Raw genomic sequence first — 13,476 nt, forward strand, 5'->3', positions numbered from 1 at the left:
TTCTGATTCCGTGGGATTCAAATGGGGGGGGGGGGGGAAATCGCCGCTCGGTAAGGTCGGAACTCCCGAGCGTCTCCGGAATCGCCCGAGTCCCGAAGACGCCCCGCCCCGCCCCCCCAACGTCTTCCTCGGTCCTTAGATTTCGATTGGCTGGCTGGGAGCCGGAGACTGAGGGACGGGATTGGCTGGCAGGGGGAGCCGGGCGCCGTGAGGGGATTGTGCGGCCAAAGGCCGAAGGGGCGACGGTTGGCGGCTCCGGCCGCGCGAGCGAGCGCCCGTCTTCTGAGGGCGGCGGAGGGGGGAGGGGGGTCGAGTCTCCTCAGCCGCCACCGCCCGCCCGCCCGGCCGGCTTCCGTCATGTTTTGTTTCTCCGAAGGCCTGGCCGCCGCCTTCTCCTCGCTGCTTCTGGCGGCGCTGGCGCTGACCCGGAGCTTGGCGGCCTCCTGCCTGCTGACGGGCGGCGCCTACTTGGCGCTGCGCCTCTTCAGCCTCGAGCCGGCCTCCCTCCAGCGAGCCCAGCTGGTGGTGCAGCCGCGGGGCAGCCCGGCCCGCATCGCCCACCGCGGCGGCGGGCACGACGCGCCCGAGAACACGGTGGCTGCCCTCCGACAGGTCAGCGCCCCCCCCCGGCGCGGCCGGCGAGGAAGGCGGAGGGGGGGGCCGGGAGGGGGAGGGGGGAGAAGGCGGGCGCGCGCACTCTGTGCCCCCTCCCCCCCCGCCGGAGCTCGACCCTCCCGCCTTCCCAAGCAGAGGTCGGAGGGGGGGGGGACAGCTCCAGGAAAGGGGGGGGGGTTCGGCGGGAAGGTTTGTAACAGCACATTGCATGCTTTTTTCTCTATTAAAAAAAGTAAAATAGCATTGCGTTCTGCTAGTTCAGTCTTGCTTTGCTTTTCTACAAACGACAACCCCAAAGAGCTTCTAATACGGTTCAACCATGAATTACTATCAATACCTTTTTGATTAAAGTGTTTCTACTTAGCAGTACTGTAGTAGATCCTCCAATGTGTTAATTAACGCAGGGCAAATATTCTTAATACCTTAAGGCAGAATGTGTTTTTGCCCTATATACTCTTATTTGTTCTAGCCTAGATACCGAATTTACACTAAGATGGAGTCCCACCTGCCAGATCTGGAGACAAGAGAGGCAGAGAGTAAAGGAGAAAGGGGGGGGGGGGAATCATAGAGCGGATGTTTTGGATTCCTGTTGACTTCTCCCGGCGCAACACATGATGAGTTGTTACAAAGTCAGCCTGGCAACATCTGGGGGAGCTACAGCCCAACATATGCCTTTAACAATGATAAGAAGTAGTGAACTTCAGATCTAAGCAAGGTTTATTGTAGGTTGAATAATCCCAGCATACAGGCCCCAGCATAGCACCTTAAAAGAAACATTTTATACCAGCAAACACTCCTCAAAGAATGCCGGATCCTGGCATATCGTATATGTATAAACAGCCTGGGAAGGAGCGATCCAATACTGTATTGCATGCTGGTGTTTCTAAGCCTCAAAAGTATTTCTGAGCCTTCAGAGGTAGAGCTAACCTGTTGTGAAGGAGCAGTAAACCCAAAGGAGAAAGAACAGAGTGAGCTGTCCCCTCAGGTAGAGCCATCTGAGCAGAAAAGAGATATAGAAGTAGGGAAGACAAGAGAAAGTGAGGAGTTGAATGTAGAGGAGGAGAAAAGGAAGGAATCAAAGGGGAAAGAGGAGAAGATTGAAATCTGCCTAGTGGAAGAGAGAGGGAGAAGGGGAAGAAGGATTAATTTTGCCCGTGTGGGAGGAGTTGCTTTACAACTATAGAACAACTATAAACACATGAAAAGACCAAGGTGTACAATTTATGATAAAAACTATTATCTATACAGTATACATAGACATAAAATATAAAAACTTAAATATATTGAAAGCAGTAGCTAGACAGTTGTTTTGATTGTCATATTTGAATTCAGCACATCAAAATACATAATAAATAGCACATTTTATCTGTGAAGCAGACAACTTCTAAAAAAACTGTAGATCATTGTCGCTTTTCCTGTTGATCAAAAGCATTTCTGCCACATGTGGGCTAAGTCACAGTGCATGAAAGCCCACTGAGTCCATCTATAAGAGGGGCAGTTCTGCTGTCCCAAGCAGGCCGTCTCCCTCACCCACGGGACTTTCCCAAGACCCCGTATCTAAAGCATCCTGAAGGAGGATACCACAGACACCTGTGGGAGGAGAAGGAGAGGAAGGCGGAGGAATGATGGGCCCAAGGGAAAAGTTCTGGGGCAGCTGGCAGTCTGGAAGGAGCAGGTGGGACCAGCTGGGGAGGGGGGAAATAAAGGAGGAAGAGGAGTGGCGCTGGCTAGACTGGCTGGAGGACCAATAATTGATGTTCTGCTTCCTGGGAGGGGAGGTGGCTGTCCCTCTTTGTATTCTGGCCCCCTAGGCTGGTGTATTAGCTCACCAGAGGCTGGGAGCTAATGAGCCAGGACCAGCTGCGTTGCCCTTAGCACCCCAACAAAGGTGCCCCCTCCTCACTCAAAAACAACACTTAAGGCACCGCCACCAGCACCATTGGTTGGGGCAGTTGGCTCAGGAGAGGGAGGAGGAGCTGTGGCTAGAGTGCCAGTTTCTGCTCAGGCATACCAGCTGTTATTGAAAAGGGCCCAGATGCTGGAGCTGGTGAGGTCAACTCAGTCCCAGCTATGGACTGTTAAGGATAGAGTCCAGTGAACCTAACCAGGGCCCAGGACAGATGACTAATTGGAACCAGTGAAAAGAACCTCTGTAAACAGTTTATTGTCTCAATAATACCTACTGCATCTGTTAACCCACCTGCTGAGTCAATAGAGCCCATGGGAGAGGACCTGGCCCCACCATCACAGCCCAGCTGGTGTTTTCATTCTATCCCCAGAATCCAGGTGGGACAAAAATAATAGACTGGATGTTCTTACCCACCTATTGGAGACATTTAATTATTAATCTCCAGATAACCTCACCTTTGGTTTTATTCTTATTAAACAACGGCGGTAGGGGTAGGATTCATAACCTCAGGGAACTCATTAGAGCAACGGTCAGAAGGACAGGTTGCAAAGCCTTTAGGAGCACCTTCTGAAAGGTGTTTCTCCATGGAGGATAAGAGCTTTTACAGATTGCTTGGCAACCACAATTTGCCAAAGAGTTATCTTGGTTAATAATATTTAAAGCTGCTAGAAGTTCTATAGACAAGCTTAGCCATGGCTTATAGATATGTTCTATTTTTTTCCTTTCCGTGTGATGTTAGTGAAATGTACATTAAAATGCAAAATATATATTGTTACTTTCCAGTTTAAAGAATTTTGTCTTTATTTATTAAGGCAGCTGAGAATGGAGCAACAGGTGTGGAAATTGACATTGAATTCACTGCTGATGGCATTCCTATCCTGATGCATGACAGCACAGTAGACAGGACCACGGATGGATCTGGAAGTTTACGTGATTTGACATTTGCTGAGATTAGAAAATTTAATCCAGCTGCTAAACATAGATTATGGTAAGAAAGCAATCCAGAAAACCACTCCTCAGTATTCAGAAACACAGTCTTTTCCTTTCATTCTCTTATACAGTGGTGCCCCGCATAGCGATGTTAATCCGTTCCAGGAAAAACGTTGCTATCCGGAAACATCACTATACGAAAAGAAAAACTCCATTTAATGCACTCCTATGGGGGGTAAACTCACCACTAAGCGGGAATCCTCCATAGGGCCGCCATTTTCGCCGCCTTGCTAAGTGAGGAATCGGCGCGAAAACACATGGGCAGCCATTTTCTTCATCCGGTGGCCAGTTTGAAACCGCCGATCAGCTGTTTCTAAAACATTGCAATGCAAAGATCGGTAAGCGAAACGCTTACCGATCATCGCAATGCGATGTTTTACCTATTAAAACATCGCAATGCGATCGTAAAAACGATCGCAAAATCCGCATTGCTATGCGGATTCATCGTTAAACGGTGTGCTCGTTAAGGGACGTACCACTGTAGCATGATTCTGTGCAGGTAATGCCACAGTAATCAGTAGAATTCATTTTCACTTAAATATGCCAGTGTATAGTACTATAATACAGTGGTGCCCCGCATGGCGACGTTAATCCGTTCCAGGAAAAGCGTCGCAATCCGGAAACATCGCTAAACGGAACGTAAAACCCCATAGGAATGCATTAAACTCTGCTTAATGCATTCCTATGGGGGGAAAACTCACCGGTAAGCGAAGATTCCCCATCCAGCCGCCATTTTCGCTGCCTCGGTAAGCGAGGGCAGGGTGCGAAAATGCTGCGGGCGGCCATTTCCTTGATCCGGCGGCCATTTTGGAACCGCCGATCAGCTGTTTCCCTAACATCGCAATGCGAAGATCGGTAAGGTATGCGGATTCGTCGTTAAACGGTGTGCTCGTTAAGCGAGGCACCACTGTATTGGACTGGGGAGAACTGGTTCCCATGAGATATGGCTTCAAGTCCCTAGCCTGCTTTGAAACCTATAGGCTGATCTTGGGTTGTTCTGTCTCAGCTTAAGAAGGCTTTGTAGAAAATATGTGGAGAAACAGAACCATTCTATTTTAGAGAAACAGGCCAACACAGATGGTTCCTTCTTGCAACCAGATTTGTTCTCAAAAGGATAATTGCAGAAATAATAGCCATATGATATCCCTTTGCATCCAAAAGCATAGATCTCAACAATAAAATGTAATGTTATATAAAGTAAAGTCAGTTTGATACTTTGGGAAAAACTTCTGTGATTCTATCTTTCAATATTAAGGTCCCGTAAAGAGACATAACTGTTCAGATTGACTTTAATGTGGGACATCTGCTCAGTGTTCTCTGCATTACAGCTTCTGGACAGATAGTTGGGTCTTATGGTACCTTAAAGACCAATTTACAGTGTCAGAAATCTTTATGGTGTCCAAAACCATACTCCAGAATATGGCTGGAGATGGTGTGGATAGAACTACAGTACCTTTTTTGATGCCTACAGTACCTTTTTCTGGGCTAAATACACACTACAGTACTGAAGTTTTCTTGTTCTTTTTTTTGTAGGAGGGATTATCGTGGGATAAAAATACCAACATTGGAAGAAGCTGTTTTGGAAAGTATACGTTACAACCTCATAATCTATTTTGATGTGAAGGGCCACGCTGATCAGGTACGCTTTTCTTCCAGTGTGAAGCCTCAGATTCTGAGAACAACTCATGGTAGTGCTCATTCACTTGAGCCTATAAAAGACAGAGCTCTTTCTTGATAAAATGTTAATGCAGTTTTCAACCACTTGTTTTTTCCCATCTTGACTGGAGTGACTGGCTATAATTAAAAGCATGTTTTATTTTTATTTTTAATGTAAGTTTTCATGGGGAAAACTACTTAAAATAAGCTCAAATGTTATTTTTCTATACCTCATAGAATGAGTTAAAGAAGCTGTTTGGGAAACAGCAACCAGTTTTTAGCAAAATATAGATGTGTACTTATAGCATAAAATTTGTACAGTGGTGCCTCGCTTAGCGAGGTTAATCCGTTCCGGATTAACCCTCGCTCAGCGAATCCATCGCTAAGTGAAACAAAAAAGCCCATAGGAACGTATTAAAACTGATTTAATACGTTCCTATGGGCTTAAAACTCACCGTTCTGCGAGTTTTCTCCATTGCGGCGGCCATTTTGGATGCCTCGTTAGTGAGGCAAAACAGTGGTCGCCATTTTGTTTTAGCGGCGGCCATTTTGGAACCACTGATCAGCTGTTCGCTATGCTTTGATCGCGTCCGCGCGATCATCGCATAGCGAAAAAAGCCCATAGGGGCCATCGCTGAGCGAACGCTCCAGCGATGGCCCGGGACCCATCGTTGTGCGGTTTCATCACATAGCGAAGCGTTAGCTATGCGAGGCACCACTGTACTTATAAAGTTGCCTAATACCCTTGATCCACCTTGGGTAAGCCAGGTGTTCTTGGACTGCATTTCCCAGCTTTCTTTCATCACTAGCTGTGCTGGGGTTTCTGGGAATTGCAGTCCAAGAACCCCTGGGTTACCCAAGGGTTGGGAACCACTGGTCTAGACGCTTTTATTTCAAGAGGCAGTAACTCTCTAAAGCCATAGAGCAGCCCTGCTACTGGAACAATAATACTTGAATTAAGTGACACTGCCAGGGATTGAACATGGAACCTTCTACCATGAGCTACAGGCCATTCTTACAGGTGTGTTCTCCAAATGAAGCCAGGCAGTGTGCCAACCAAATGTATTTTTCACTGAACTACATTAGGACATACTATACCAGGGTTTGCACATCTTGCAAACCACTGACATTCTTTTGCAAGATATGCCCTGTGGTGCAGTGGTTAAACTGCTGTACTGCAGCCAAAACTGCTCACAACCTGGGGTTCAATCCCAGGTAGCCAGCTCAAGGCTGACTCTGCCTTCTGTCCTTCCCAGGTCATTAAAATGAATACCAGCTTGCTGGGGGCTAATGTGGAACCTGCATAATAAACTTGTAAACTGCCTAGAGAGTACTTTAAGTGCTATGGCGCGACATATAAGCAGCACACTCTGCTTTTTTTGCTTTGCTTTTATCTTCTGCTATACACTGCAAAAATGCCAATACAATAACATTCTGAAGACTGAAAGTGCTTTTAACAACTGCGAACCAAAATCAGTTCTGCATCTGACATAATGCTCGTAATGCTCCTTTCATCAGTGACTTCACAGGCTGTAACAATTTCTTTTGCTGCTTTGCTTATATTTCATGTAACTTGTTTTCTGGCAGGCAGTTGCAGCCCTAAAACGCCTCTACCAGGAATATCCTCAACTATATAACACTAGCGTCGTTTGCTCTTTTATGCCAGATGTTGTCTATAAGGTAAATTTTCCATTTTGTTTTGTGTTACTGCCTCCATATTTCTGGATGTTCAGAGGATTTCAGTTTGGGTACCATTTGTGTTAGGGGCACACAATACTACATTCTATGGACATGGAGTGCATATGTAAAAGAAAAAGCAGCCTTCAGGGTCTAAGGGGCTCCCAGACAGACAACTTCTAGCACTATCGATCAGAAGGACATTGTGCAGCTTTTCTGTGTAGCACCATAAGTAGAATTTAGGATAATACTTTGTAGTACTATGCTGCATACATTCACCACTACATTGCAAGATCAGTATAAGAAAAACTTGTGGTGTTAAAACACCAATGCAAAGTTATTTCAAAAGTGATCTGACACTCATTCCTGAGAACAGTTGCTTCCAATTCATCAATGTAATGTTTCTCCCTAAGAATGCAAAGTATGTATAAATGTCTAGATCTTTATAGGAAACTTGGTACGTTTGTTGTCACATTTCTTTCTCTAAAAATGTCTATCATGCCCAGGTGTAGCCAGATTGTGTAATGTGAAAGTCAATACTGAAATCACAAATGCTATTTGCAACTCTGTCTTGTAATATCAGTCTTTGGATCTATCACCACTTTCATTCCAGCTTCTCTGTTTGCTTTTCTAGATGAGGAAAGCTGACAGGAATGTTATCACCGCTCTTACTCACAGACCGTGGAGCTTTAGTCACTTTGGAGATGGAAGGCCTCGGTTTGAGTCCTATTGGAGACATTACCTGACAATGGCCTTGGATGTCATTGTAGACTGGAGCATGCACAATTTCCTATGGCACCTGTGTGGAGTTTCAGTTTTTCTGGTTCAGAAAAATTATGTTTCACAGTAAGTAAAAAAAAAACCCACCTTGATTTAATAGGCTACTGTAATTTGCCCCATGCACAGCTACTTACTGCATTTTTCAAAATATTGAGGATGAGGGAATAGAATTAGGTATATGTCACACAGGGTTAGTCTTAGAAAAGAGAAGGCAGAACACTGTGTTCCAAACATAGCATCTGAGATCAGTTTTTTTCCAAAAAGATCAAAGTATAACTATGTGGAAATTTGATTCAAGGATATGTGCAAATGTTTTTCAGTTGTAAGTAAATATTTTCATATATTTAAGCAAATGCAACATCTGAGGCTAAACAAAAACTGGAGGAGGACTACCTGTGTGTTATAAGCAAGAAAAGGGCATGTTGCTACACTAGAGAACATTTTTAAAAAGAAAGCACTGTTTGTATTTAAACCACAATACAGTTACATCAGTTTTGTCTTGTTCTTTTCAGGGAGTACGTGCATCAGTGGTCATCTAAAGGAGTTCAAGTTGTTGCTTGGACAGTCAACACATTTGCTGAAAAAATGTACTATGAAAATGTTCTCCAGACCAGTTATATTACTGACAGTTTACTAGAGGACTGTGACCCTCACTATTAAATTTAGCTTTATATGGATTCTTCTGGGTTTGCTTCCTCAGGCAGACTGAAGTTCATAAGCAGTGGAATGTCAAGAATTCATTTGATCAAAGGTCACAGATTCTTTGGGGACAATATTTACTGTGCTGAAAAGTAGCATTAGGTTGTCTCTTTCCTTGGTAGATTTGGACTTGATTCCTGCCACTTTTAATCTGAGATTCTTGGTAAGACATGACTGCATAGCCTAAAGGGGAAAATCAAACCGGGTTAATGGTCCATGTATTTTTTTCTGAAAAAGGCTTGGTATGAGGCCTTCACAAATCACTGACATAACTTGAACTCATTCATCTGCATTTAGAAGCATAATAAGAGAAGGATACTCTCTTTTGAGAATGAAAGAACCTGTAACTGCAGCCAAAGTGCATGAGCTTTATCCCAAATCAAACAGCAGTTTAAGGGAAGGCAAAAATAGCCTGTGCATGTATTCTGAAGGGGTTTTAACTATGAACCCCAAATCTAGCATCTCTACAATACCTATTCTGATGTTTTGTGCAGGTCTGAAGGGCTAATGACAAAAATGAGGGTTGGTGAAATAGCTCTAGCATTTGGAGGGTACTGAATTACATCAAGGACAATAATTTGCCTTAAGTCTAAGAGAGCTTTCCTATGGATGCAATTCAGTGCCCTGTGAAAGAGGGCATCTTCCTAACAGGAATGTATAATTCCAGGTAATCAAATGCTTTTTGGGTTCACATCCTTAGTTCCTTATTTTCTGAATCATCTGGATATAAAAGGGATGAGTATATGTATCCAGTCCTATCGTTGTCATGCCAAAGAGGACACTCTCATGAAAAATGGGGTGTTTGTGAAATTTCTGAGTGCATATCTACAGTTCCTGATTTGTATTTTTTCATCAGCTTTTATTGTATGTTACTGAGTTATGCATGAACAATCCATGACTGGACATAGTTACTGTTTTCCAAACGAGACAGTTTTCAAATGAGACAGTTTACTCACAGAGATACAAGATGTAGGGGTCCAGGTACATTCAGCATTTGGCTCCTGATAAGGTTACTGATGAAACTGTTTTGAATATTTCCACAAATTAGGATCTGGGCAAAGGGAGCAAATCACAAGCCTCAATATTATTTGGTTTCTTGTTTAGAGTTCAGACGGGCAGCCTAACTGAGAGCAGAAGCCAGGCCAAAACTGCCACTACTGATATGGGAAATACGATGGTCCTTGTCAGATGATTCAAAGTGTGCAGCTGCAGAGTAACAGATAAAATAGCTTTCTGTTTAAAAGTTACAGCATCTGTTTTGGAAGTGATGTAATGTCAGTCATTGTTCTGTCCAAAAGATTTACTTCAAGCAGAGATGAAGAAAGAAATATATGATCAGATTTACATTTCACAATAGTAACACAGTGTATTTGGGATTTAAAAGAATCAAACTTGCTTTATCATTCTTTATACCTGTTCAGATTCTGTAAAAACATTCAGTTCAGAACAGCAAAAATAAAGCAGTTTGGAGAGAAGATTACAAATGTTTACAGAGCTATACTTGGCAAGTATCAAGGGATAAATTACTGAATCCAGTAAAAAGAGTTCCATGAAAAAGGTGCTCAGTCTCACTGTTGCCTCAAGTGCAGATTTTGCACTTGGGAGGGGTCAGGGATTCCTGTTTTCTGAAGACGCTCATTCTGTGTTCCGTCTATTGCACTGGGCTTTCAAAAGTCATAGTAAAGCAAAATTGAAATCACAGAAAACTTGTCATTTTAATACAACCCTTGGTATTTAAAATTCTTTTCGTTCCTACATGTTAGTGCAAATAACAGAGCTCTGAGCTGCGACAGCTTCTTGTTGCATTTTATACATCTTTGATTTCATTAACTTTCTTCATCATCCATTTCCCATTCAGCCTCTTGCCTAGCTCGCAGAGCCAAAGTTAAAGCTTCAGAAGTCCCAGCATTCCTGGCTGAATGCCCATCTTCTTTAACTGTTGTAATCAAAGATAAACATAGTAAAATAGCAACATAAAAACCTGATTAGATGGTAGCCCCCTCAGATGTTACATGAGCGATGTAAAGTGTGCATAAAGGGGATTTCCTTTCATCCTGTCCCTGACAATACTCAGCTTCCTTTAATCCGATCTCCTGTTACCATGCTTCCATATGGATATCTGAGGAAAGCACATTTTCTTCCTTAGACTTCTGTAGAGATTCACCTCTCTATATCCAATGTGTTTAATTGGGGCTGCTACACCATGCAGAAGGTCCATACCATGTAGGCTTCCACAGACATCACGAATAAAGAACTCTGTGTGATTACTGGCAGGATGGAAAGTTACGTTTTTCTAATTAACGCCTGTGGAATATGGCTTACCTTCAAGTCCTATTGTTCACAGATCCCAAAACCAAATATATTATTTAACGGTGTTTACAAGTTACTTATATTTAAGAAAAAGCAGCTATAGGGACCTAGTTTGGAATGTGGCCCTTATCCAGACTGGGGATCCAATACACTTTTCCTGCTGAACGTCACCCTTTTGTCACCACATTAGCCTACTGTGATTTAGAGGGAAATAGTTCTAGGGTTCTGGCTTATTTGAACAGCACCACACGTTCAGCAGGCTGTCTCCCTTGAGACCTTTGACGAGCACATGCAGGCCTGCTATCCAAACAATGTTACACATGTAGAAAAATCCCAGAGACTCATTTTATGCCCTGATTTTGTCTAGCAGGGTTAGAATTAACTGCTTACCGTAGGAGAAGCTGGTCATTTCAGGTGTCCTGGCAAACTAGGTGGAAGAATAACATTAAAAACCATTTAACAAACAGAACAAAGATTTGTGAGCTTATTTTCAACTCTCCTTACTTGAAAAGCCCCCACTCTCTCATTTCACCTAACAGAAGAACTTTGGTTGAAAAGTAAGTGCCTCAAAATTCCTGTCTTCACACTTTGCCTTCCCCCCTCATTTGCTTTTGCCATTACCTCATCATACATGTCTCTTTCCTTTATTCTTGGAGAGCTTTCAGTGGAGTTCGGCAATAGAAAATGCATTCGCTGTTCAGGTTGCCGGCGCACCAATGAACGTCTCTGGAAGAAGTGCACAAGATTAGGTGTATCTCTTACATTTAAAGGGGCAATTCACTCTACAACTAAATCGGGCGCCTCTGTGCTGCCTACGTTTGCCAACAAAAATCCAGGGTTTCAGGCAGGAATCTTCCTTTGCCCGACCTGAAAAGCCAGGGATTGAATCTTCTGCCTGTCTTCCATTAACTGCCTTCTGCTTAGGCATAGTATGGGTAGATAAAAAGAGGGAGAGGTTCATATTGTGATGAGACAAGATCAGGCAATGTACAGTATATAGGATCTCATTAGCAGCGGCACAGTTGAGGGTTGCAACCAGCAAGCAAGAGAAGTAACCACCCATTTAGACAAACATGGATGCTGACAAGCAAGTTGAGTTGGCAGGAATACTAGCCAGTGACATTTATGAAGGAAGCTCGGGAGGAGGACAACAACTTACAAGGCCAGTGGAGGAGAAGAAGCTGTCTAGCCCAGTAAAATAAAGAGTGAGGCAGAAAGGCAAACATATCAGGTGTTCGCTTCAGGCACTGAAATATCACCTAAAATAGGGAAATCAGGACCCTGGACAGCCTCTTGTGGTTCACTAGAAACTGGATCAAGACAGCCGTGATTTGTGTGAAAGATAACCTTTGGTCAAAGAGGCGGGTGCATTCTGCATCTAGGCCTAGCCACCATAACACCAAAGCACTAAAAGATCTGTGCTGTACTAGGCCACAGGCCTCTCTAAGCTGACATTCTGATCAGACACGGGCCAACAAGATACCTCTGGTGTGACCACAAGCAGGGTGTGAGCATAATAGCATCTTCTCTGAGGTGTTCCCCATCAAATGGTATAAAGAAGCATTAGGCCTCTGCTGCCCAAAGTGATACATAGTCATGCACCCTAAATCTATATGCATTCCTCACATTGCAAAGGTAGGGACTGCATGAGAATTTTCATGAACTACCCTGTTTCCCTGAAAATAAGCCCTAACCTGAAAATAAGCCCTAGTATGATTTTTCAGCATACCCCAAAAGCCCCAGTTAAGTGAAACCCCGCCTTCCACCCTTGTGCAGCAACCAGAAGAAGATGACAGGACTGTATTTGAATAACTGTACATCGTTGCACATGAAAAAAATAAAACACCCCCTGAAAATAACCCTTAATACATTTTCTGGAGCGAAATTAATATAAGACCCTGTCTTACATTTGGGAAAACACAGTATGAATGGGTGGGGTATAAATTTAATAAATAAGTAAATAAGTAAACAGTATGGAAAAAGGCAAAGCATGTTGTGTATTTTTGAGTCCACCAGCCCCACCTACTGCCAACATCATGAAACAGCCAGCCATCCTATAAACCCAGAAAGGATTGATCACTGCAATAGCCTAGGCCCCCAAGTCTATTTTTATTTAAAACATTTTCACCTCACCTTTCTCCCCAAAAAGTACTCAAAGCAGCTAACATAGTTAAGATCAGTATTTAGAGCTAACAGTAAGTATACAGATATTTTAAAGGATCAAACAAATACTACACTGAAAAGGGTAAAAAAAAAAGGGCAAAAGAAAAAAATAACATTCAAAGCAGTGAAGCACAACACGGGATTTTAAAAGCCGCTTCCCTCAGGGAAAGCTGGCCTGAAGAGAAAAATACCCGCCTGCTTGCAGCAGGACTGCCCAGAAGGGGCCAGCCGGGCCCCCACCAAAGGCACCTGCGATGGGGGTGCAACTTAGAGATTACTGGAACACCCAAGCCGGCTCCTGAGGGGACATACGGTCTTTGGGATTGCTTGGGCCCAGGCCATTGGGGGCTTTCTAGGTTAAAACCACCCCTTGGATTGTACCCAGGAAGGGACTGGCAGCCAATGGAGTTGCTTTAACAGAGAGAGTTTGCGATCCCTGTGGCCAACCTCAGTCAGCCATTGGCTGCTGCCTTTTGGACCTGCTGAAGTTTCCAAATGCTTTCCCTAGGCAGCCCCACATAGAGAGCATTGCAGTAATCCAGCCAAGATGTCACTAAGGCATGTGTCACCGTGGACAGATCAGACCTCTCCAGGGATGGGTGCAGCTTATCTGGGGCTCTCTGATTTTTTTCCCTGGCACAATAGCAGGTGGACTTCAAGAGGAAGCAAGATAAATT

The 13,476-nt window shown here is 44.0% G+C and overlaps 2 protein-coding genes across 5 annotated transcripts in view; one reads left to right on the forward strand and one right to left on the reverse strand.

Moving 5' to 3' along the window:
- Positions 1–171: 171 nt before the first annotated feature.
- On the forward strand, positions 172–9,810 carry GDE1 (glycerophosphodiester phosphodiesterase 1). Of its 2 annotated transcripts, none has more exons than XM_072982880.2 (6): positions 172–612; positions 3,337–3,512; positions 5,048–5,153; positions 6,758–6,850; positions 7,482–7,693; positions 8,140–9,810. In XM_072982880.2, the coding sequence occupies exons 1-6, from the start codon at positions 358–360 to the stop codon at positions 8,285–8,287; spliced, it is 990 nt and encodes a 329-aa protein (XP_072838981.2). In that variant the 5' UTR covers positions 172–357; the 3' UTR covers positions 8,288–9,810. The 2 variants fall into 2 exon arrangements, with proteins under 2 accessions (XP_072838981.2, XP_072838982.2); XM_072982881.2 differs by having other exon boundaries at positions 485–612; positions 3,341–3,512.
- TMC5 (transmembrane channel like 5) overlaps positions 9,184–13,476 on the reverse strand; it is a 47,684-nt gene continuing 43,391 nt past the window's right edge. For all 3 annotated transcript variants that reach the window (XM_078381238.1, XM_078381237.1, XM_072982879.2), the window contains exons 21-23: positions 11,258–11,362; positions 11,027–11,063; positions 9,184–10,262 (exon numbers count right to left, since the gene is read on the reverse strand). In XM_078381238.1, coding sequence (XP_078237364.1) covers positions 10,153–10,262; positions 11,027–11,063; positions 11,258–11,362 — 252 coding nt within the window. In that variant the 3' untranslated portion in view covers positions 9,184–10,152. The remainder of the gene's footprint in view (positions 10,263–11,026; positions 11,064–11,257; positions 11,363–13,476) is intronic.

This window comes from Pogona vitticeps, chromosome 13 (genome assembly GCF_051106095.1).
Source record: "Pogona vitticeps strain Pit_001003342236 chromosome 13, PviZW2.1, whole genome shotgun sequence".
Lineage (NCBI taxonomy): Eukaryota > Metazoa > Chordata > Lepidosauria > Squamata > Agamidae > Pogona > Pogona vitticeps.